General features: G+C 45.3%; 1 protein-coding gene and 1 non-coding gene across 6 annotated transcripts in view; one reads left to right on the top strand and one right to left on the bottom strand.

The window, feature by feature from the left end:
* The window catches only part of LOC139047613 (uncharacterized), a 213,060-nt gene that overhangs the window by 166,310 nt on the left and 24,716 nt on the right, over nucleotides 1–22,034 (top strand). For all 5 annotated transcript variants that reach the window (XM_070521470.1, XM_070521472.1, XM_070521475.1 and 2 more), the window contains 6 exons: nucleotides 1,914–2,956; nucleotides 6,808–6,876; nucleotides 10,997–11,114; nucleotides 15,169–15,248; nucleotides 15,321–15,389; nucleotides 19,552–19,654. In XM_070521470.1, coding sequence (XP_070377571.1) covers nucleotides 1,914–2,956; nucleotides 6,808–6,876; nucleotides 10,997–11,114; nucleotides 15,169–15,248; nucleotides 15,321–15,389; nucleotides 19,552–19,654 — 1,482 coding nt within the window. The remainder of the gene's footprint in view (nucleotides 1–1,913; nucleotides 2,957–6,807; nucleotides 6,877–10,996; nucleotides 11,115–15,168; nucleotides 15,249–15,320; nucleotides 15,390–19,551; nucleotides 19,655–22,034) is intronic.
* On the bottom strand, nucleotides 8,094–8,166 carry TRNAS-UGA (transfer RNA serine (anticodon UGA)). Its single transcript has one exon. It is a non-coding gene; the product is annotated as a tRNA-Ser (tRNA).

Here is a 22,034-nt window from a genome sequence, read left to right as displayed (position 1 = left end):
CGCTCACAGCGAAGCGTCGCCGCGTATATTCCAGTGCGTGCCTATCCACACCAATGCCTTCCTTGTGACCTCCTTTATGTACCCTGTTTCACCCTAACTTGGCACACAGTGAAGGCTGCAGGACGTCTGCACTCCACACTGGAGAGAGCCATCCACTTACATAGTTCATGGTCTTTCTGTCCGTTTTTTTTTTTTCCTCTCTCCTAATGTGAATGTTTTTTTTTTTTCAAAACAATTTTTGTCGATCTCATTACTCACAGGTTTTGTTTTTCCAACGTACATGTGGCGCCACCTGGCTTTTTGATTTGGAAACAAGCTGGGCCATGGCAGGACTGGACTGGGCGCTCCACATACAGTCCAGTCTGGCCATGGTTGGGCACACACAGACAAGGAGGTCGGGTTGCCAAATACTCGGGCACACGCAGTGCATACGCCACTTAGACAGGCGTCTAACATGTCTGCACTGTGGCTTTTCTATTTTTATTTTTTTGAGCAGACAACAGCTTCCATTTCTGCTTGCCACAGCAGCGGCCAGAGTGATACACTGAGAGAAGTCGCATGGCGTTCTACCACAATACTATTGGCCCACAGCGCTCTCAGCCTTCCCCGTTTGTCAAGTTACGCAAGAACAGAGTATAGTAAGAGCACGGCCTGACTGGACTTCCCACTTGCCACCTGTAGTTGGATGTAGTTGGACTTCCCACCTGTAGTTGAATCTAGCGTCCATAAGCCGTGGTGCCCATAATTGCTTGGTGGTGCATGTGCGTGCCTTTGTAATGATGCTTTTGTGTGTGTGTTTGTGAGTGGGCGCCCAGAGTTCTGTGCTCTCCTTGCGAGGTACAAAATGCCTTAGACTGATTGTGCCATTAATGAGTACCAACGCTGCTTGAGTAGCACTACCGGCATATCCTACCACTTCCCATCAATGCTGGCATACAGTGGCGTAGGCAGGATGGAGCCAGCCCATTGCATGGGGTAGATTGACCCAGCCCTACCCCTATATAAGCGCACATGTAAGTGCAGATGGGTCGGGTGTGGTTAACAGGCTGCAATGATTCATTGAACGTGTTGTTTTATCTCTGGCCTCAGTGCAGACTGTCGCAATAATCTCATCCGTCAGGTTTGGGGGCGAGTGGGGGTGCAAAGGTGCATTATGCATTCCATAATGGTGAATGTCCTTTAGTAATACATGTGTTGCACAGTGCACTTACAATTCAGATCGAGCCTGATTGGGATGGAGGTTCTTAGTCTTGCGATTGGCTCCTTTGCGCAAGCAGGGGAGGGATCCAATCACGGTGAAGAATATTGATGCAAATCAAGCTTGATTGCACTCGAAAGTGGCCGTGTGACTAAGTTCACTGCAGTACAGATATGTATTGCAGTGAAATCATTTACTATACAGAAATTTAATGCTGACAAATGGAGGCCTGAGGGCAGGATCTCAGATGCTCAGGAGAGCATCTGAGGGCAGGATCTCTAAGGCACCCAAGGGGGAAGTGGCATAACAAAGTTGGAACCATTTGCCTATTTTGTGACCTGGTGGCACTGCCAAACTTTATTGTAATGACACATTGTTTGTACTTGCTAAAATTCTTGCGTCCCTTCACCACATTGCACAGCTGTAGTGTAGTGAAAGTTAGTAAAGCACATCCATCAATATGGAATGCACATCTGACCCTCGCTGCAAGAAAGAGAAGGTGGGGGATACACTTCCCCCCACACCATCAGTGCGCCTCTATTGTGTGCTATTTTTTACAGCAGAAATTACCTGCATAATCTCATTTGTGCACGTCTATTGGTTGTCTAGTTTGCATGTAAGCATGTATTGAACGCCTGTATTGAAATTTGTTTGCACTTAACCAGCACTTTTTTTTACTAAATCATGCATTGTTACCCTTGCTGTCTTCCTCTAGCGAATAATGGCGCAGCTTATGGAAGGTGAGACATTTTCTACAGTCCTACAAGAAGATGATGGCATTCCAAATGAACCTTCATCAGTGAACAGTGACAGTGATACCACAGCGCAACGACCAACAGCTGCAGAACACCCATCCCACTACCCTTTTCTAGCCAACCAGTACCTGCAAGGAGGCCTCATGCCTCAACCAGCCCATCTCATTGTGACAGCTCACAGTTCTCAGCCATCTGACCAAGCTGAGTCATGTGACCGTGCTCAGCCTGGTGACCAGACCATTGCATCCGATTCACAAGTAATCAATCATGCTCAGGCACTGGACCAGGACTGTGCTCATGCTCCGACGATTGACCAAGCTGAGCAAATGAAGGGCATGCCATTTGCACCACTAGTCCAACCTAGAGCACCACAGCCAGTTGCCTGTAGCATACGAAGGCCTATACCTCATCATCCTGAGGATGTCCCTCGCAAGTTTGTTATGCCGCGACAGCCTACTAAGAATTACATGCGTGAGATGGTTGCTGTATGTCAACGCCGAGGGATTGCACCCCCCAAAGACTGGAAAAAGCTTGCAGAAGAGGAAGATATCCGATTAAGACGAATCCATGGGCCATCGTTTGCTTCCTCAACTGTGCAGCCATTTACAGAATCAACTGCACAAACAACCATGCAGCCATCATCACAGGCTGCCTCTCATTCAAGTGGAGAGCCAGCTGCTCAGTCATTTAAATGCCCCGAACCAACTGTTGCTGCATCAGCTGTGCAACCGTGCCCACAGTCACCTGTACAAGATCCTGCGCAGTCAGGTGGAGAGCCTGTTGTACAGCCAACTGCTAGTCCTGCTGTGCAACCTTCTTTTGAACCATTTGTGCAGCCAACATCGGGTCCTGCCATGCTCTTCCACATGACACCACCAGCTCACCTGTATACACTTCAGGAACCCCAGCCATCAGTGGAAGCTTCTGTGACGTCAGCTCCTGAAGCACCACTGAGTCAGGTGCCTGAATGCTCAGCCGATGAGCCTCATACAACTGTTGAGGAGTAAGCACATTTATCTCTCGCTCCTTGCATTTAGAGCCTTCTATTTCCGTAAAAAAAAAAGAAAAAAAGAAAGAAAGCTTTCAAATGTTCTCCCTGCTCTTTTGTTGCTGCCCTGCAGACAGATATTTTAAAGATGTTATTTCAATATGACTGGGCCATCACAAACAATCGTATTTTATCCCTTAAATGCTTCAGCAGCCCTGAAAGTGAACATAAATGAAAAATAAAATTCACCTGAGATATTATCTATCATAATATTTCTGGATAACAAAAAGTCCCTGGCCTATGTGGCACATGCAGCACAGTCGCTTTATGATGTGAAAAGTAGGTCGCAAAGGACATGCAGCAGGGCTGCTGAGCCCGTCATTACCTGGTTGTAGCCATGCACAGAGTGCTGCAGTTTGCTTATTCAGCACCGGTTTGCACCTTGCGAGGAGATGGCATAACATATATCGAAAAGTAAACATGGGTATCGAGATAATGTGGCGCATGGGTCACATCGTGGCATGATACGATGCAACTTTGCTATGTTTCGTGACACCTGATGGAATACAATGAAACTGCAATGCAAGGTTTGCATGTATCAGCGCTACACAGCATGCATCTCACATTGTGTGACAAGTGGTACGATACGATGCAACTGCTACATGGCGGGCCACCTGGTGGAATACAATGAAACTGCAATGTCAAGTGTGCACATATCGATGCTATGTGGCACCCATCTCGCATCGCGTGACACCTCATGCCCTAAGACGCCTGTATAGTGCATGTTTCCGCAGGAGCTAGCAAGCGCTGGCGTGGCGCAGTGGTAGAGTAGCTGACTCCTGCACAGAGGGCTCTGGTTCAATACCGGCAGGAACTGGATATTTTTTTTATCGCACCTGGTAAGAGTGCAACAGACGGCGGCTTCAGCAGTGCACAACATTAACTGAAACGGCTATTGGATTGAGCCCATAACAGCTTACACTGTGAAACTGAAGTTCTGGTATCTTCGCATGCCTGTGTGTATTCCCTGCAATTCTTAACCTCCTGCATGTAAAACAGTTATTTGTTGCATGTGGGCCATAGGTCCAATCTTCTAACAGTAAAGATAAATACTTTTTTTAGAATTGTTGGCAAGTTGCATTTCTGAAAATTTGCTAATTATTTATTGACAACTGCAATCACGCGTGCATACAGGAAAATAAAACAAAAGAAGAAATTGTCTAACAAACTGCTGTTAGATGCACTGCGGTTGCTTAGTAGCTATGGCGTTGTGCTGCTAAGCACGATGGCGCAGGTATGCTGGCTAGAGGAGTAGTTGTGCCGACTGAGCGTAGCTCGCCACTTCTCCTTATCATGACGCAAGAACGGTGCTGCTGTCAGTAGAACGGTGCTCCTGCACACGTCATCGTCCATATGCAGGGACGATTATTGTGTAGACAAGAGGTGTGTTTGAGGATATCACTGCTGTTGATTTCAGCTATAATGCATGCTTGAAATATCATTCTGGGAAGTGCAAACAGAGCTATATGGGAAATTTTGCTATTGTTATAAAACATAAAGTACTGGAAAATATTTTTCCAGCTTCTCTGCACAAACGTCACACTGCAGTTTTACCTGTTTTGAGCAAGTGAGAGTTACTTTGGAGTTAAATCCTGTGAACTAGTGTGAATTTTCGTAGATTTGGTGTAGCTAAGTATCGTTTGAATCAAATAATGAGGTTCAATGACCAGAGGCAGTTAACACAAGGGGCTAAGTATAATTTGAATCAAATAATGAGGTTCAATGACCAGAGGCAATTAACACAAAGGGCTATGGGAGACGTCGCAGTGGGGCACTCTGGATTACTTTTTGACTGCCTGAGGAACGGGGGCCTAAACCTAAGTACAAGCGTTTTGCATTCTGGCCCTACTGGAACACGTCTGCCACGGCAGGTAAACGAACTCACGACCTCATCATCTACAGCACAATGATAACCACCAAGGAAACTTGGTGCATAAGAATTCCATTTGGAGCAAGAATGTTACACTTAAAAGCCCCTGCAGCTATGCACCACCGCCGCTTTCTTAAGTAGCGACAACCTTTGTCGTGCGCCGCCTTTTCCCCTCGCACCAAATCTGGTTCCGGCATTTCCGGTTCCGGCATTTCCGCTTCCTGGAGTTGCGCTGTGTGAATTTCCGCTTTGACTGCTGTTAAACGATGGTGAGACACCCGCGCGTGCTTAGCAGAGCTATGGCAGTCACCATAAGAAGAATGCAAAGGGTAAAAGCTGTTGTATTCCGCTGTTGTATTCCGTAGTTCGCAGTCGCTGTTTTCCAAATGCACGAAAAACAGCAGTGGTCGCCAAGCGCCCGGGCACTACATTCCACTGTACGTTGTCGCTCGTGGCACAACCCGTCGTAGGTTGACGCGAAGCAGCGAATACGAGCAGATCGCTGATTACAATAGGCGGTGGTTCTTGGATGGAATTGCATTCACAGTTTAAACCGCAGCTGGTGCATTTAAAGCCTTTCCATCGACGCGAAAGTGAACAACGCTAAAAAACATAGCGTCACTTCCTCTTGGAACAGGAAGCTGCAGCTACGTAAGTTCCGCTTGACGCCGGAAGCTAAGGCAGTGAGTGGGAGAGGAGCGTGGAGGAGGGCAGGTTGGCGGTACTTAACCTGGTCAGCGGAAACGTGTATGGAGGTGCTTTAGTTACACTTAGGGCTTAATTTGCAGCTCCTGTGTAATTAAGTCTTGTTGTTGTTTGCCTGTCCTAAAGCATAGGGAAAAATCTTTATAACCATTGATGCTGTAGCTGGCAACATTTGGTCTATTTCAGCAACAAGCGAACTTGCCTTTCCTGCAAGTCGTCAGTTCCTTGCATGTAAATTCACACGTTTCCAACCAAACATTATGGAGGGTGATGTTACAAACTGATTTTGCACAAAGAGAAAATGTGGCAGCCAGTGAACCTTCCATGCCAGATCCAGTGGCCGAGCATGAGGCAACACATACAGGACGGCAAGCACTGCAAGTGCCGGCACAGAAGTCCTAGCGTTGCAGTTTGTGCAGGCTTTGTTTACAGCTTGTTGCTGTGACTTTTCATTGTTGTGTGATCACAGTCTCAAGTAATGTTCGCTCTTCTTTTCTCGGGCGTCATAAGAGTTGAGTGGATTCACCATATTATTGCGTTTTTGGTAAACCTCTGTTTGTCTACCACATGGGTGAAATCACGCATGAGGAACTGTTCTGAAAGCGTCCTTCGTCCACAAGTGGTGTCTCTTGTCGGCACTGAGAACAATGCTGCTTTGGGCTCCCCTGACTGACATTTCAGAGTGAAGAGATAAATCTGCATGTTGATGTTCTTTGAGGCCAGAATACTGCCACTATTTGGTACAAACTCTGCTTATTCAGCTTCAGAAATGAGCTTCCGCTAACGATATGCCGCTCACCTTTTCAGCGTAAAAATTGCATCTTTTAGAAACTTGCAAACGTGCAATAACATAGACCCATATCTCCTTATTGCGCACAAACTGATGGCTTCAGGTGACAGTTTTTCACTATGCATGTTTTATTTATTTTGCGCCATCAGCCACAAGTACCAGACGACATGTGCTGCTAAGCACTGTTCTACTGAGTACAGCACCACTCCTCATCATGACTTTTGCATCATGATGCGGAGAAGTGGTTAACTACACTCCAGACAGGTCGGTCGGCACACCTACTCCTCTAGCGGTTTTGATTGTGGCTGCGGTGGCCGCATTTCATTGGCTTAATCCACAGCCCCCCACTACAGTGTGCCTCATAATCAGATTGTGGTTCTGTCACTTAATTGCTTTCTCTAAATAATCGTTTTCAAGCTGCTTTTATTGTTTTCAAAACAGCGAGGAGGACTTCATGTCCGTGCTTCGACGAGAGCTGGATGGACCTTGCCCGGCTCGTGCTGTCAAACCGTAAGCGCTTGCTTTGTGTTTGTACTCAGCATGCGGAAAAAATGAAAACTACTTGAATGCATTGTTTTATCTCCAGTTTCACCTGCATTTGTACGAGTGGCATCAATTCAGATGCCAGAATTTACATTTTGTACTGCTGCATGCTTAGAAACCAGCTACAAAGATGATTACCGTGGTGTCTACCAACCGGCAAAACCGGGAATTCTCAGGGATTTTGAATAGTCTGGAAATACTCAAGGAAAACTCAGGGAATTTGTGCTTCTCAGGGAAAATTAGCTGTCACTTTATTTAAAGGGAATGAAAGTCGCCCAAATGCTGGCTCGAGTAACAGAGGAATCTTTACGAATTGTCTTCAACGCCGTGTCGTCGGCTGGAGGAGTTGCCAGTGTACAGTCAACGACCGATTTTCCGGACTCCTCATTTTTGGTACATGCCCAATAATGCGGACGGCTTCGCGGCATCACATACCCCATAGAGTCAATGTATAAGAATGCCTGAAATTTCGGATGCAAGAATCCTTCGCCGTCCGATTTTCTGGACTTTTTGCGCGACGCAGGTCCGAAGCGGCTTTAATCAGAGCTAACACTGCCGTTTTATCTCACTGCCTCGAACCAGCGCTCTCGCATGCAGATCCACTGGCAGCCATAGCCACCACTGTGGCAACGCGAAGCCCAGCTGCTTCAACGTTTGCTATTAAGATTCTTGCCATTCGGTGCCGTGTTTTTCATCGAAAGAATTCGCCTTTGTAATCCTCGTGATTGGCTTCGAAACTTAGAAAGCATGGTGCGTTGCATAATGCCGGTTCCCGAAAGGTAGCTCCGCCTCAGCACAGCACTGTGATGCGGTGAGGCATATGTGTAGTATTGCGGTGAAGCTTAACAAGCGTGGGAAGGGGCAATTGTCACGGGACATAATCATCATCATCACCAGCCTATTTTATGTCCACTACAGGACGAAGGCCTCTCCCTAAGATCCCCAATTACCCCTGTCCTGTGCCAATCAATTCCAACTAGCACCTGTGAATTTCCTAATTTCATTGCCCCACCTAAACTAGAAGAAAAGGGGTTAACCGAGGGGCGCGATTTTTATTAATCATATCATGAGAAGCCAAAAAACACTGACACCAAGGACAACATAGGGGAAATTACTTGTGCTTAATGAATGAAATAAAGAAACGATAAATTAATGGAAATTAGAGTGGAGGAAAAAAAAAAACTTGCCGCAGGTGGGAACCGAACCCACAACCTTCGCATTTCACGTGCGATGCTCTACCAATTGAGCTACCGTGGCGCTGTTTCCCCATCCACTTTCTTGGGTATTTATGTGTCCTAGTAGAACCCTGGGGGTGTTAGCCCGCGCCACCACTTCTTCACCACTGAAGATTTACTTCTTCCTGAACCACAGCATCACATTTCAGTTTCGTTACCTTTCAGCACCATTTTCATATTTAAAGTAGGGGTGGGTGAATATTTGAGCTTTTGAATACAAATAGATTACTGCACACCAACTAGTACTCGTATTTAAATAGGAACCGTTCAATATTTTCGAATATTTGAACTAACCAAGCATTTTGTCACACCCGACTGGTTCACGGGCTCTTCAGCTACACTTGCCGACGCAACTTCCATTCTGTGAGAAATGTTTGAAAAGTCATGTGCCCTCAAAACATGCAAAAGGTTTGTGAACATTGTCGGGCAGCTGCTGCAATTAATAGGAGTTGCACAGTGTTTTGTCTTCTCGCATGCTCTTGCAGATGAAAAACAGTCACAGGAACCTCGCAGCTGTTGCCAATATATACCAATTGTATTTTTCAGTAGATGCTTAGAAGTAAATGCCAGTAGCAGGCAATGTTTACGTGCAACGTGCAATCAGGCGGTGGTCCCAGGTAACTTGTCAAATAGCATTAAAAGACACATTCACAGATATCTATTAAAAATAACATTTTAAGTATTCAGAATGAGAAATATTCTAGTGCATAACACACTTGGCGAAGAGCTCCACGAGAAATTGTTTACGCGCCAAATCCTGCCAAAATGTGATTATGGCCAGAATGTCTTCGTGCATACGGACAGCTGAAATACAACAAAGTAGTAGTGTACATAAAAATCATTGTGCCACATTCTTCTCAGCAGTGTGTCATGGCTGTGTGTTTTGTGCATTTAGCAAAAGCAGTTCATGACTCTCGAACTTCGCTGCATATACCCGGCAGTCGAAAAGCGGCTGCGGAGGCACGAATGCACTTGGTGAACCATTGTGCCGAGATGCCATGGCTGCAGTACCTGCACACCATTTTGTGACCACTTCAGTCATGTTTATCTTTGTTGAACTATGTAATGAGTAGATTCCAGTTAGATGAGGCACATCTTAAGTGGGTGGCTGCAAGTGAAGCAGAATGAACACCTTCCCATTACGATTCCCATAATGCTTTACCAGCAGCTACTTGAGGGTGCGCACCAATGCCTAGAGCCACCCATTACAAGATTGAAGCCAAACTCTAGTGGGACCATCTGCTTAGCAGAAACCCTAAGGCTATTGCCACTTTTGACATATCCATCGCTAAACCTGCTAAAAAAATGCATATAAAAGATTGTGGCAAACTGTTTGGTGCATGCTTCTGGTAAACTGCCAACTGGTAAAACAGCAGTTCACATTGAATGATTACCACATTTGCTCAATGCTGACGCTCATCTTTTGTTTTTCAAGAAAATTGGTTTAGAAATTACCTGCACATTTCATTGAGATACAAAGCATGTTGGCACTAGCAACAACCTACTATCAGAGCTAGCATCATCAGCATTGTCATCACAAGATTGTGGCAAACAAGCATTTGTTTTGGATGGCAACAACAATGTAGTGATTTCAAATTTTAATTACGGAAACTCATTTAAAAAATAAATTACATGCTATGTTAGCTGCAGCACTGTCACATTGTCTCCAGAAACTTGCATGCATTGCAGGTAGAACTTGCGAAATGTTTAGTTGTGGCATGAACTACCATCCTGTTTGCAATTGTAGCAAAGTGGTTTAAGAAACGCGTAACAATATCAAAAGCAGTGGACAGCTAAAAGTGCTATATGTGGCTCTTAGTGATAAAAGGTTGTTCGAGATTGCCGACAATAGACATTAAGTGTTAATAACTTTGTAGGCTGGTGATGGTAATGCACTGATTTAAGAAAGTTCATTTGAAAGAGCAGTTTTTCACATATTAAGCTAGTGGTAACAAAGCCGTGTCACATGTTTTTAGTGTGTTGGAAGTCTTTTGTGCTTTGCCGGATGAACTGGTGAAGTGCTTAGTCTAGGTATGTGCCACTTTCAAGTTCATGATGGTCGCAGAGTGGTTGAGAAATTTAAGTATTGAATGCAATGGACTGCAAGGAGGATTTGTTGTGGCCCATAGTCATAAAGGTCTCTGACAATGACAAAGATGAACATTAAAACTGTAAGGGAAGTTCTGCAGGTTTCATCCTTTCCCAGTTACCAGAATTGGAGGCATGCTACATTTTTCTCATAAAATTTGGTGCATATAACTGCCAATGATGTGCTTTCACATTCACAAGTTGTAGTTATACTAATAGTAAAAAAATGCAGAGTACTTGTTACTTTGAACCCATTAAATACAGGTGCTCATCATATTTGGGATAGACTGGCAGTACATGCTGCCAAATAGAGCCGCAGTCTGTTTGGGCAATTTTTTTCTGCCTCCTCTTTTAACCAAATTTGCTGGATAATTCAGACTCTTTGTCAGGTTGAATAAACGGCAGACAACAGTGTTTGTGTATTTGTGTGTGTGCTGCGTATGTACGTAATCATACTTTCTTAAACTTCTTCTCTACTTATGTGAATTGGCACCTTGGGGACAAAAGTGAAGTTCCCCAAAACTGCTCTTACAAGGAAAAATTTTAACTTGTGAGGCGACTGAGACTAGTGCCACTTGGGAGTAATGCTTCAAGCACGTGATGTTCCTGCTCACCTGTTGGAATTCTAATGATGGATTACGTTCCGGTTTATAATCTTTTAAATGGTGTTCACTTCAGAAGTAACAGTAGCTTAGTCACGCTTTAGTTCATTATAAAACAATCCTTGATGCTTTAACATCTTCCATTGCTACATTCTTTTTCAGAGAATACCTGAAGTGTGGTTACTGCTTGGTCATTCTTAATTACGAGCAGGTGCCATATGTAACCACTGCCAACGTTTGTCAGCTGCTAGGATGGACCTCAGATGTGATCCTCCAAAAGGTACATGTGTCCTTTCTACTGTTCACATATAGCATGCCTGTTTACAGATATGAGGTAATGTGCAATCCTCAGGATCCTTTTCTTTGGATGGTTTCTTCTTTTGCTTGAAAATGTAAGTAAATAATCTACAGGTTACACTTGAGGGTTGTACATATCCAGAAGGGAGATAGGGTGCAAGTGACACTGAGCACTGTCTTTTTTGTGCTGTCTCTCTTCCAGACATGTACTAGTTAGTAATAGAAGATACTAGTGTACAGAGCCCATAACTGTTAATGATTTGCTTTTTGCATTCATAAGTTGTACTAATGGTAAGAAAATGTAACATGGTATCCCTTCTTCTTCAGCTCTACTTTCTTTCGAATGCTCGATGTAAAAAAGATGTGCCAGACAACCATCTGACCTGGCCAGATATTTTTGTCAAACAAGTGCTGGCGCTGGAAGCATCCAACTTCTGCAACAAACATGATCCAATTAGCATGGATATTTGTTCCCACTGTCATGCCTTTGCATCTAGTTCACCTGCTTGTAATCACGGACAACTGCTTTTAATCATGGACACGGACAGAGATGGAGTGTCGGGTTTTTCCTCTTCTGCGAGAGCCTGAGACTTTACCGGTCTACGTGGTCGCTTGTCGCCACAGTTTTGTGACCGCGGACGTGATACTGCCATACGCTCCTGTGGTAGAGACGACCATTGACCAGACCAACGCTACGAGAACTCAAGGCCAGAACTCTTTCGAGGAACGCGGTGAGCCCTCCTGTTCAGCCATCGCTGTCTGCCTCCCACAGTACTGGGACCAGCATCCTTCGGCGTGGTTTCTTCAGGCCGAATCACAATTTCAAGTCGCTGGTATCCGCTCTAAAGCCTCAAAGTTTCATTATGCCGTCGCAGTGCTCTCACCCGCCGCCATTGATGAGGTAGCAGATATGTTGAACTCCCCATTGTCTATCGCCGCCTATGACGATCTCAAGGCAGCCCTGCTACAGCGCACAGCAGCTTCACAGCATTCTCGAATCTAGCAGCTTCTATCCACTGAAGAACTCAAGGGCACCGACAACGTTCAAGGGCACCGACAACGTTCCAGCTGACGTTCTGAGTCGCGTCAATGCCATTTCCACATTGACGTTGGAACCTTTCATGATCGAGGTAGACTTACACGCCAGTCAACAGCGCAACGACACCGAAGTTCGTACACTCTGAAATTCGTCAACATCCTTGAAATTGGAGGGCGTCGTTGTGACCCCAGATGGTACGTCCATCATCTGCGACACTTCTACCGACACACCTAGACCATACATTCCAGCATCTTTTCGCAGACGTCTATTCGAAACAGTGCACAACCTGTCGCATCCTGGCATACGCGCGACACATAAGCTTCTTTCCAGTCGTTTTGTTTGGCCTCGACTAATGCACAAGTTCACGATTGGGTTCGCTGCTGTTTGTCATGTCAATGCTCTAAGATCCAGCGTCACCCCATTCCGCCTTCCAAGTCTTTTCTTCCACCGGATGCTCGTTTTGACACCGTACACCTGGACCTTGTCGGCCCTCTCCCACCTTCGAAAGGTTACTGCTACATACTGACATGCATCGACTGCTATACACGGTGGCCAGAAGCTACACCTATATCTGACATCTCAGCGCGCACTGTTGCAGCAGCTTTCGTGTCTACATGGATAGCAAGGTTCGGCTGCCCATCCGCAGTAATCACTGATCACGGTCGGCAGTTTGACTCGGCACTCTTCAACGAGCTACTCAAACTACTCGGAACGACACGTTTTCGCACGACTGCTTACCACCCGCAGTCCAACGGACTAGTTGAACGTTTTCACTGGCATTTCAAGACCTCCCTTATGGCGCATGAATCGCCAGAGAAGTGGGTCCTGCGTTTGCCCCTCGTCTTACTTTGCATCAGAGCCGCACTCAAGAGCGACCTAGGTTGCTGCTCTGCTGAGCAAGTCTACGGCACTCACCTATGCCTTCCGTGCGATTTCTTTGTCGCCACCACCAAAACACCTATGCCATCACCTGCCGACTACGTTGCCGAACTGCAAGCTTTCTTCAGCCAGATGCATCCCGTGCCTACACGTTCGCAAGAAGCAAGGTCTCCGTACATTTCTCCCGCACTCACTTCTGCTGCCCATGTTTTCGTGCGTAACTGTGCCGTGTGGAAACCATTGCAGCCACACAACTCCGGGCCATATTGTGTTCCCGAACGTCGTCCGACGACTTTTATCGTGAACGTCAATGGCTGCTCAGACACAATTGCCCTGGAACGTCTCAAAACCGTCTACATTGAAGCAACTGCGCTCATCGGCTCCACCAATATGCGACGCAACCCTGCTGCATCCTTCGACGCCGCCTCCGTATGTGACACCCAAGACGAGTGCCAAGACACGCCGCGTCCCTTGGACTTTCCATCGTTCGTCGAATTTTCCTCCTCTCTAGGGGGGAGCCCTCTGTAGCGGAAGCAGCATCGGCATCGCATGAGCATGACGTAGACGCTCGCATCTACACGAGGCACGAGCGGCTCGCACGCTCTGGCACAGGCTAGCGTTCCAAAAGGGCATTAAAAAGAATGCTACGCTAAGAGATGGAGTGTCGATTTTTCCTCTCCCGCAAGAGCCCGAGACTTTACCGGTCTACGTAGTCACTCGTCGCCATAAGCTGATCGACACCATTACAATGGGAAAGTCAAGTTTGAAAAGCCACTTAAAGGGCCCCTCACCAGGTCTGGCCATTGTAAGCTGACAAGTGCACTGGATACAGTGCGTGCTAATGATCGTGTGTACTAAATATTACATCCTACGGGCCATGAAAAGAGCTTAAATTTCAAGCAAAATGCCATTTGCCCTTCTCACGGGCACTGCACTCCCAGCCATAGAGTCAATGTCAGTTGCACAAGTGCGCCTACGTACATGGCCGTGCTGTGATGTCACTCATAGTGACAAGCCAATATCAGCTATTTGTTTAATCTGCTGCTTCAGTAGACCAATTATAGTTTAGAAAAAATAATATAACATACAACCGAATGTCTGCATGTTTTTGTTTTACTTCGCACTGTAGCAAGAGAGATGTAGTTATGTTTCGTCTGTTTGTTTCTACGTAGTGCAGTCGCGTGCGCAGAAAATAAAACCGACATTTTCAGCTGCGTTCCAGCTCTTTCATCCTCTCGCGTCTGCCTCGGTGCTCGTGACTGTGGCACTGACTTCTACCGCTAGTCCAGTGTTCTCGTGCAGAGCGTGCAAAACCATCCATTGTGTGAAACAAGACAACTGTATCAACTCGTACAAGACCATCACCGAAAGTGTGCCATTCAGCAAAAATACAAGAGAGAGGGGGGAAAAAGTGGCAGGGCCCATGACGTATTGGTCTTGCGTTCCACTGGCTCCGGTGTGGGAGAATGGAGGGAAGTAACTTCGCTTGCAGAGGATAAACAGTGCAAGGGGAGTGTGTGTCTATGTTGACGGTGACGCCCCCCTCAAAATCAACGAGTTTGTGGCGTTTCAAATATTTCTGTTTCTGCTATTAATGAACTGATCTGAAAAATTATTGTGGTAGAACACTCCTTAGAGGGCACGTAACAACTTCCAGCGTATAACCAAAATTTGCTATGTGGCCTGGCGAGGGGCCCCTTTAAAGATCTTGAAGTGTGTATTGTACTCGACAACTGCTTAGCTGCAAGGAACTGCAGCTAAGATGAACGAGAGCTCATTATTTTCCATTGTATGTGTGTGAATATTCAAAGTTTGTTTCCCCTTCCTTGAAATTCTTGTATTTCGAGTCAAATTTTCTGTACAAACCCTGCTTTCGTGTTGACCATACATGCATATGTTGATTCATATGGTTCTTTTTGTTTGTTTTTTGCACTTTTATGTTTCACAAAAAATATTTTGTATCTTTTACAATCCTAAAGTAGGAAAACTAGTGGAAATATGTCATGGTTCTTAGCGCTAATAGAAGGCTTACAAAAGTACAGGGCAGATTATACGTCAACCTAAATGCTAGGTGCAGTCAGCTCATTCCTAGTGATTTTCTTTCATTGTCATATTTTAGCTGGAGACCAAACGCATCCGCTTTCCAACACTGGTCCTGAAAAAAGAAGAGCATGGCTGGCTTTTCAATCAAATGGCCAGGTAGGACTGAGGGAAAGTGTGTACCTAGTTTCTAGAAAACTGATTTTTCGCCTTTGTTCCCCTAATTTGCAGTTATGACGTTCCTGGAGTGAAGATCCGCCAACATCTGGCTCAGCAGGTCACACTGTTTCCATTGAAAAAGTAAGAAATTACGCTTAACGAGGATAAGGGGCATTCATTAGTCTATCAGAAGGTGATGTCTTGTTTCATTTTAATTGCATTTGGCTTTACATTAGCTCTTTCGTGTGAAGGTTTATTTGACGTAAAATACTTGCTTTGCTTTGCTTTCTTTGTTTTGCTTTCCTTTTTTTCTTTGCTTTCAAGTGCTCTTTGACCAAACAAGCTAGCAATAAACTGGAGAAGGGTAGAAATACAGCCTTGCTGGTATGACATACTGCGAGTAAAGTGCCAAAAATACTTGGGAAGAGTCTTGTTGTTTTCTCCCTCTGTTCGTGTTTTTTATGCGTAAGCATTTCTGTGCTTGCCCAATGAGGAAACTGTCCCTCTGTCCGTCCCGTAAGATGACTGCTTTCGAGATAGCACCCGCAGCAGCGAGCGAATTCACATTGGTGCTGCTTCTCGCTTCAGTGTCAACAAAGTGGCGAAAACAGTGCTCACAGAGCTCTCGGCATTTGCCTTACTCTGTAATTGTCACAGATCGCAGAAAAGGATTGCGCCCGACATGCCGTCCGAGCACGTTCGTGATCTCTACCATATTCTGTTTTCCTACCACAATATTTTTTTACTTTAACGATCGTCCTTTGGCCCAAACTACAGCTGCTAAACATCACATTAATACCGGTGATGCCCCTCCTATTCCTCTCCGCCCGTATCGAGTGTCACCGGCTGAACGTCAAGTTATTCACGCAAAAAGTTTGCAAAATGCTTACCGAGAACATTATTGAACCGTCATGTAGTCCATGGGCATCACCTGTTGTACTGGTAAAAAAAGAAGGATGGCTCATGGCACTTTTGCATGGATTATTGGCACCTTAACAGGGTTACCAAAAAAGATGTGTATCCCCTACCTCGGATTGACAACGCCCTTGACTGCCTCCACGGTGCTTGCTATTTCTCCTCTATTGACCTTCGCTCTGGCTACTGGCAGATTTCCGTGGATGATCTCTACCCCTAGAAGACTGCTTTTGTAACACCCGACGGTCTTTATCAATTCAAAGTGATGCCGTTCGGTCTATGTAACGCTCCTGCCACTTTTGAACGCATGATGGACTCCCTTCTTCACGGTTTCAAATGGTCCACGTGCCTGTGCTACTTGAACAACGTTATAGTATTCTCCCCAACGTTTGCTATGCATCTCGAGTGCCTCTCACCAGTCCTGGACATTTTTCGTCAAGCTGGTCTGCAACTCATCACATCGAAGTGCCAATTCGGCCGTCGCCAGATTACCGTCCTTGGACATCTCGTTGACGCGAATGGAGTGCAGCCGGACCCAGGCAAGATCCATGCTGTTACGCACTTCCCTGTTCCGAAGTGTGTCAAGGATGTGTGCAGCTTCATCGGCCTTTGTTCATACTTCCGTCGTTTCGTGAAAAATTTCGCGTCCGCAGCATGACCACTAACCGAGCTTTTGAAAAAGACTCCCCTTTCCAGTGGGGCGATAACGAGGCCTCTGCATTCTCGCATCTAATCAACCTTCTGATGACGCCTCCCGTTCTGGCCCATTTCGATCCTTCTGCGCCCACCGAAGTCCGTACTGATGCCAGCAGTCACGGAATTGGCGCAGTACTGGCACAACGCCAGTGTGGCAACGACCGTGTTATCGCTTACGCCAGCAGGCTCCTCTCACCCTAGGAGTGCAACTATTCCATCACTGAGCGTGAGTGTCTGGCCCTAGTTTAGGCTGTTGCGAACTTCCGCCCATACTTATATGGCCGACCCTTTTCCGTTGTCACAGACCATCACGTGCTTTGCTGGTTATGCTCACTGAAAGATCCTACAGGAAGACTTGGTCGCTGGGCCTTACGCCTCTAAAAATATTCGTATTCTGTCACTTACAAATCTGGCCGACTACACAAGGACGCTGACAGTCTGTCTCGCTACCCGGTAGACGAGCCTGACGACGCCAACAGTAGTACCGCCAACGGCATTTTCTCTGTGTCTGCCTTCGCTAACATCGCCGATGAGCAGTACCGAGACCTATCGCTGCGAGCACTCATCGAGCGTCTGCGCTGTACACCTACCGACGGATCCGTTCGCCAATATTTTTTTAAATTTATTTAAGATATTCTCAATCCCAGCGGGATTTTTACTGGCTGGGCATATATTATACACTCACAAATAGCGATAAAAACAGGTTTACGTGATTTCAATAATATTTGCATATGGTAGGAAATAAAACAAGGGTACATTTCATTTGGCAAAAGGGGGTGACATTACATAGGCAAATACAATGCTCATACAGATTTCATTTTATACAATGACATGAGTGGCGTTATTTCCGGCTAACATAATCTAATTATTGCACAACAGCTCTTCTACAAGGGTTATAAATTTGGGCAACGATGTGTTAGTCGTTATGAAGGGGTCCAGGCTATTCCATTCTCTTATTGCAAGAGGAAAGAACGAATATCTAAAACAGTCAGTGCGAAATGCATATTCTTTAAGTGTTAATGAATGCTTATGGCGGGAAGGTCTGGTGTCAACTAGGGATATATACAACGAAGTATTTATTCGTAATGCATTGTGTATTAATTGGAACAATAATTTTAGTCTTGCTAGCTTGGCGCGGTTTCGCAGAGTAGGAATACCGGCTTGTTTTAGCAGTTGGGTAGGTGAATCGCTATTCGTGTATTTGATAAAGATGAATCTAATTGCCTTTCGCTGCACTCCTTCTAGTTTGTTAATAAGCTGTTGTGTATAAGGAAACCAAATTGTGTTACCATATGTCCTCCAGGACGGCATTCTGTACCGAAGGAACTTCCTACCTGACGGATCTGATCTTCTTGTCGTGCCAAAACATCTACGACAGACTGTGCTCTTTGAGATGCATGACGCACCCACTGCAGGACATCTTGGGGTAACCCGCACGTACAACTGAGTCCGCCGCCGCTTCTGTTGGCCTGGTCTTGCTCGCTCCATCCGACGCTATGTTGCTGCCTGTGATCTCTGCCAGCGTCGGAAAACACCTCAGGGGCTACCTGCCGGTCATCTCCAGCCGGTCACCGTCCCTGTGATACCGTTCTTTCGTGTTGGATTACACCTCCTCGGTCCCTTTCCCACGTCGTCCTCTGGGAACAAATGGGTAGCCGTCGTAACTGATTACGCCACCCGATTTGCTATCACGCGGGCTCTCCCTACCAGTTGTGCCACTGACGTCGCGGACTTTTTCTTGCGTGACATTATCTTGCTTCATGGCGCCCCGCGACAGCTGCTTACTGACTGCGGTCGTAACTTCCTCTCTAAAGTTATCGCTGACATTGTGCGTTCCTGCTCCACTCAACACAAGCTGACTACCTCATACCATCCTCAAACGAATGGCCTGACAGAGCGGTTAAACTGTACTCTTACCGATATGCTGTCCAAGTACGTTTCCAAGGACCACCACGACTGGGACATCGCCCTTCCTTACTTCACATTTTCGTATAATTCTTCCTATCACGACACCGCAGAATTTTCTCCATTTTATCTACTGTATGGTCGCGAACTGACCTTGCCCCTTGATGAGGCACTTTCCTCCTGCTGTGGTCTCAACAAGCAAGTTTCGGCCTCAACAAGCGAATTACGTTTCTGCTGCAGAAACGTAATTATGGCACCCACACGAATTTGTACCAATTCCGAAAGCTTGCTTGATTTGTTTATCACAAATAGCTTGGACGGCTATGTGCAGTCTGGGGTAATTGAAGGAAACATAGAAGATCACTCGCCCGTGTACATGATATGTAAGCTTAATCACGCATTTTGGAAGTGTCATCGTTCTGAGCCACTCCAGATTCAAGCAATTAATCAGAAAATTCTAGAAAATTTTTGCATGGAAATAAAAAAAGATAAATTAACATGCATACCTTAAAATGCATGCTGTCAGTGCATTCATATGTGAATGATCTATTCAAAATGTCTGCTGCCAAGTACAGTAGATTCAGGGCATTTGTCAAGCGGGCTAGAACAGCAGCTTTTTGCCCTTGTCACGGAATCCGTACATTTATTTTTCGAAAGAACAAATGCTGAAATGAATGAATGAATGTTTTCGTTGTGTATTATTGTATACATTCATTGTGATGCCCACATTTTGAGTGAGAAAGGGTTTTTGAAACATGACTCTCATTTTTTGGCTTTCCTGTGACAGTGTTGTCGACCTACTGAACCTGTTTGAGTGCACAGTGAAGAAATTGAGGCAGGAAGTCATGGCAGCCGTGTGTGCATTCGACCCTACCAGCCCGTACTGGCTTGTGAGTTCTTCTCTTTGCTACATAATAAGCACGCAAGTGTAAAGCTACACCAGTATCTTCAGCAACTGTAACAATATCTCAGATGGTAAATTTGCAAGCTCTGCTTACAACTAATTTTGGCAGAGATTTCCTAGCATACTTAATAGGTGAACGTTATTCAGCAAGTCAGCATTTTAACTCCTCGCTGCTTATAGAAAAAAAAAGCTATTGGATGAAACTGAAAGTTTGACATTTTTATATACTTTGTTGTGCCAGCACAATGTTGGGCAAGTACTATATTTCAGTGCCACAGACAAAAAGAAGAAAAAGAAAGTAGGAACAGTGTTACTGCTTTCCCACTTGTTCCTCACTCTAAATCATTTTTCTAATGAACAAAGATCTGAAATTTCAGAATTCAGCTCAGCAGTTATAATTCCTACAAATTTTAACCTCGGGGAGTTCCCTTTGTATTGTCGTGTGTAACGAGGTTTGTGTCCTACTTGGCCAATGTGTCCACGAATGTGGATGCAAAGCTTTAACCTCAGATTCACAAGTCAAAAAAAGAAATACAGTTGGTCCCAGATATATTGAACCCGAATACATTGAATTATTGCCTATATTGATTAGTTGAAAAATCCCCTTGGGAATCCCATGCAAAAGTATAGCACTATTGTTCGCGTATATAGAACTCCCGTGCACCGGCATATCGATGTATCGAACTCCGTGCTGAGCTGCGCCCCGGCAAGCGCGCTTATCCCACCAAACCCCACCCCTGCAAGTGCGCTTCTCCTCGCGAAGCTGTCACGATGTTCCTGCAATCTCACGCGCGCCACCCCGCAATCTGAGAAAGGGGCGTGTAGGTAAAGGGCACGTGATGTGTGAAAGGGAAGTGAAAGGGAAAAGCCACGCTGACCGCAGGTGCCCGTTACCTGTGTTTCGGTTGGCTGAAGGCTGTTTCACATGCTGCGACTGCAACGACGAAAATCGGTGCTGTCGCACGCGTCGCAATGCGATTTTTAGAGGGCTCATTTCACATGATTGCGATTTCAACAATGCGACTGGTGCGACGCCCAGGGTTGCTTACTGCCAGGTTTCGTGGCACACGCTGCATAATTCTTTTATTGTAATTATTTTATTTTTTATTTTTTATATTTTTTATTGTAAAAACAGCAAAAAAAAAGCAGTACCAATACATTGCACCAACTAGCCCAACATGTTTTACTGGCACAAGATTATACAATACTTAACAAACAATAACAGAAAAAGTTACTGACCATGCACCCTGTACAGACGGTAAACCAGCGAAGCTGAAATGTGCGGCCCCGGTGTTTATCACTAATTCCTATGGTTTATTCAAGTCTTTCTATATTATTGGTTATGTCTGAGTTTCTTAATGAGGTTATGCACATGTTTGGCTTGGGTTTATCACATTGTTTATTTGGAATGCCACACATCACACTTTCCAAGATCACCATCATGGAAAGTGCAATGAGTGGTTCATTGTGTTAATCCAGCGGGTCCATCAAAGTCTTTCTGAATTATGTGTATCACAATGTGCAATCTGGGGTAGTTCTTGATTCTAGTCTTTCTTTCTTTTCCGACGTCGATATGAGCTGACTTATCAGAAAGCGAGAGGCCAGACTGGCCAAGAAAGTCTGCAGTGTCGTCGAGGGCTTGTTGCATCATTCTTGATTTCTGTATAAGATAGCTTTCCCATAGACTGTGATACACCATAGGCTGTAGTGTTTCTTGTAGTATGCCCGTGTTGTTGGTGTGTGTGGGCCAAATGTACCTCCAACTCTCACCTGGAATTTTCTGTCTTTCAGAAAGTTACTGTTTAAGTGCTATACCAGAAATGCTTTTGCTCATCGTTCCTCTTATTAGAGCAGCATGAGGTACTGCTGTTAAAAGCCTATTCACTCACTTCATTCTTTCATAAGCGGTATTACACAATGTCCTGTAATAAAGTTTCTGCTGCTTATGGCCCACTCATATCTGCCAGAAGGGACAACTCTTGAAAAAGGTTTTCTCTGTGCTATGTGTGCGACGTAGTACGAGCATTCATGCCTTGACATTTATACGTCTGTAGAACCAGCTTCCTGACATAGTACTTGCTATACCTGATCATGCTTATTTGTGCAGCGCTGTTGAACAATACATATTGATGCAATAAATATTTACACACTCGAATCATCACGAAAGATAGTTGTTTTACAATTCTGCCCTTTACTTTCTATTGGTGTTAGATTTCCCATAAGCATGCCCCCCTATGCAACAGTATTTTGAAGTGTAAGGGTTCAATAAAAGGTGATGAACTAAATCTAAGTGCAAGAGCTTTTTTTCTCACCTATGACTCCCATCGAAATGCGACTTCCATGGCTGGCAAATCAACCCCTCGCCT

This window comes from Dermacentor albipictus, chromosome 1, assembly GCF_038994185.2.
Source record: "Dermacentor albipictus isolate Rhodes 1998 colony chromosome 1, USDA_Dalb.pri_finalv2, whole genome shotgun sequence".
NCBI classification, from domain to species: Eukaryota; Metazoa; Arthropoda; class Arachnida; order Ixodida; family Ixodidae; genus Dermacentor; species Dermacentor albipictus.
This window is presented reverse-complemented; position numbering and strand designations above follow the sequence as displayed.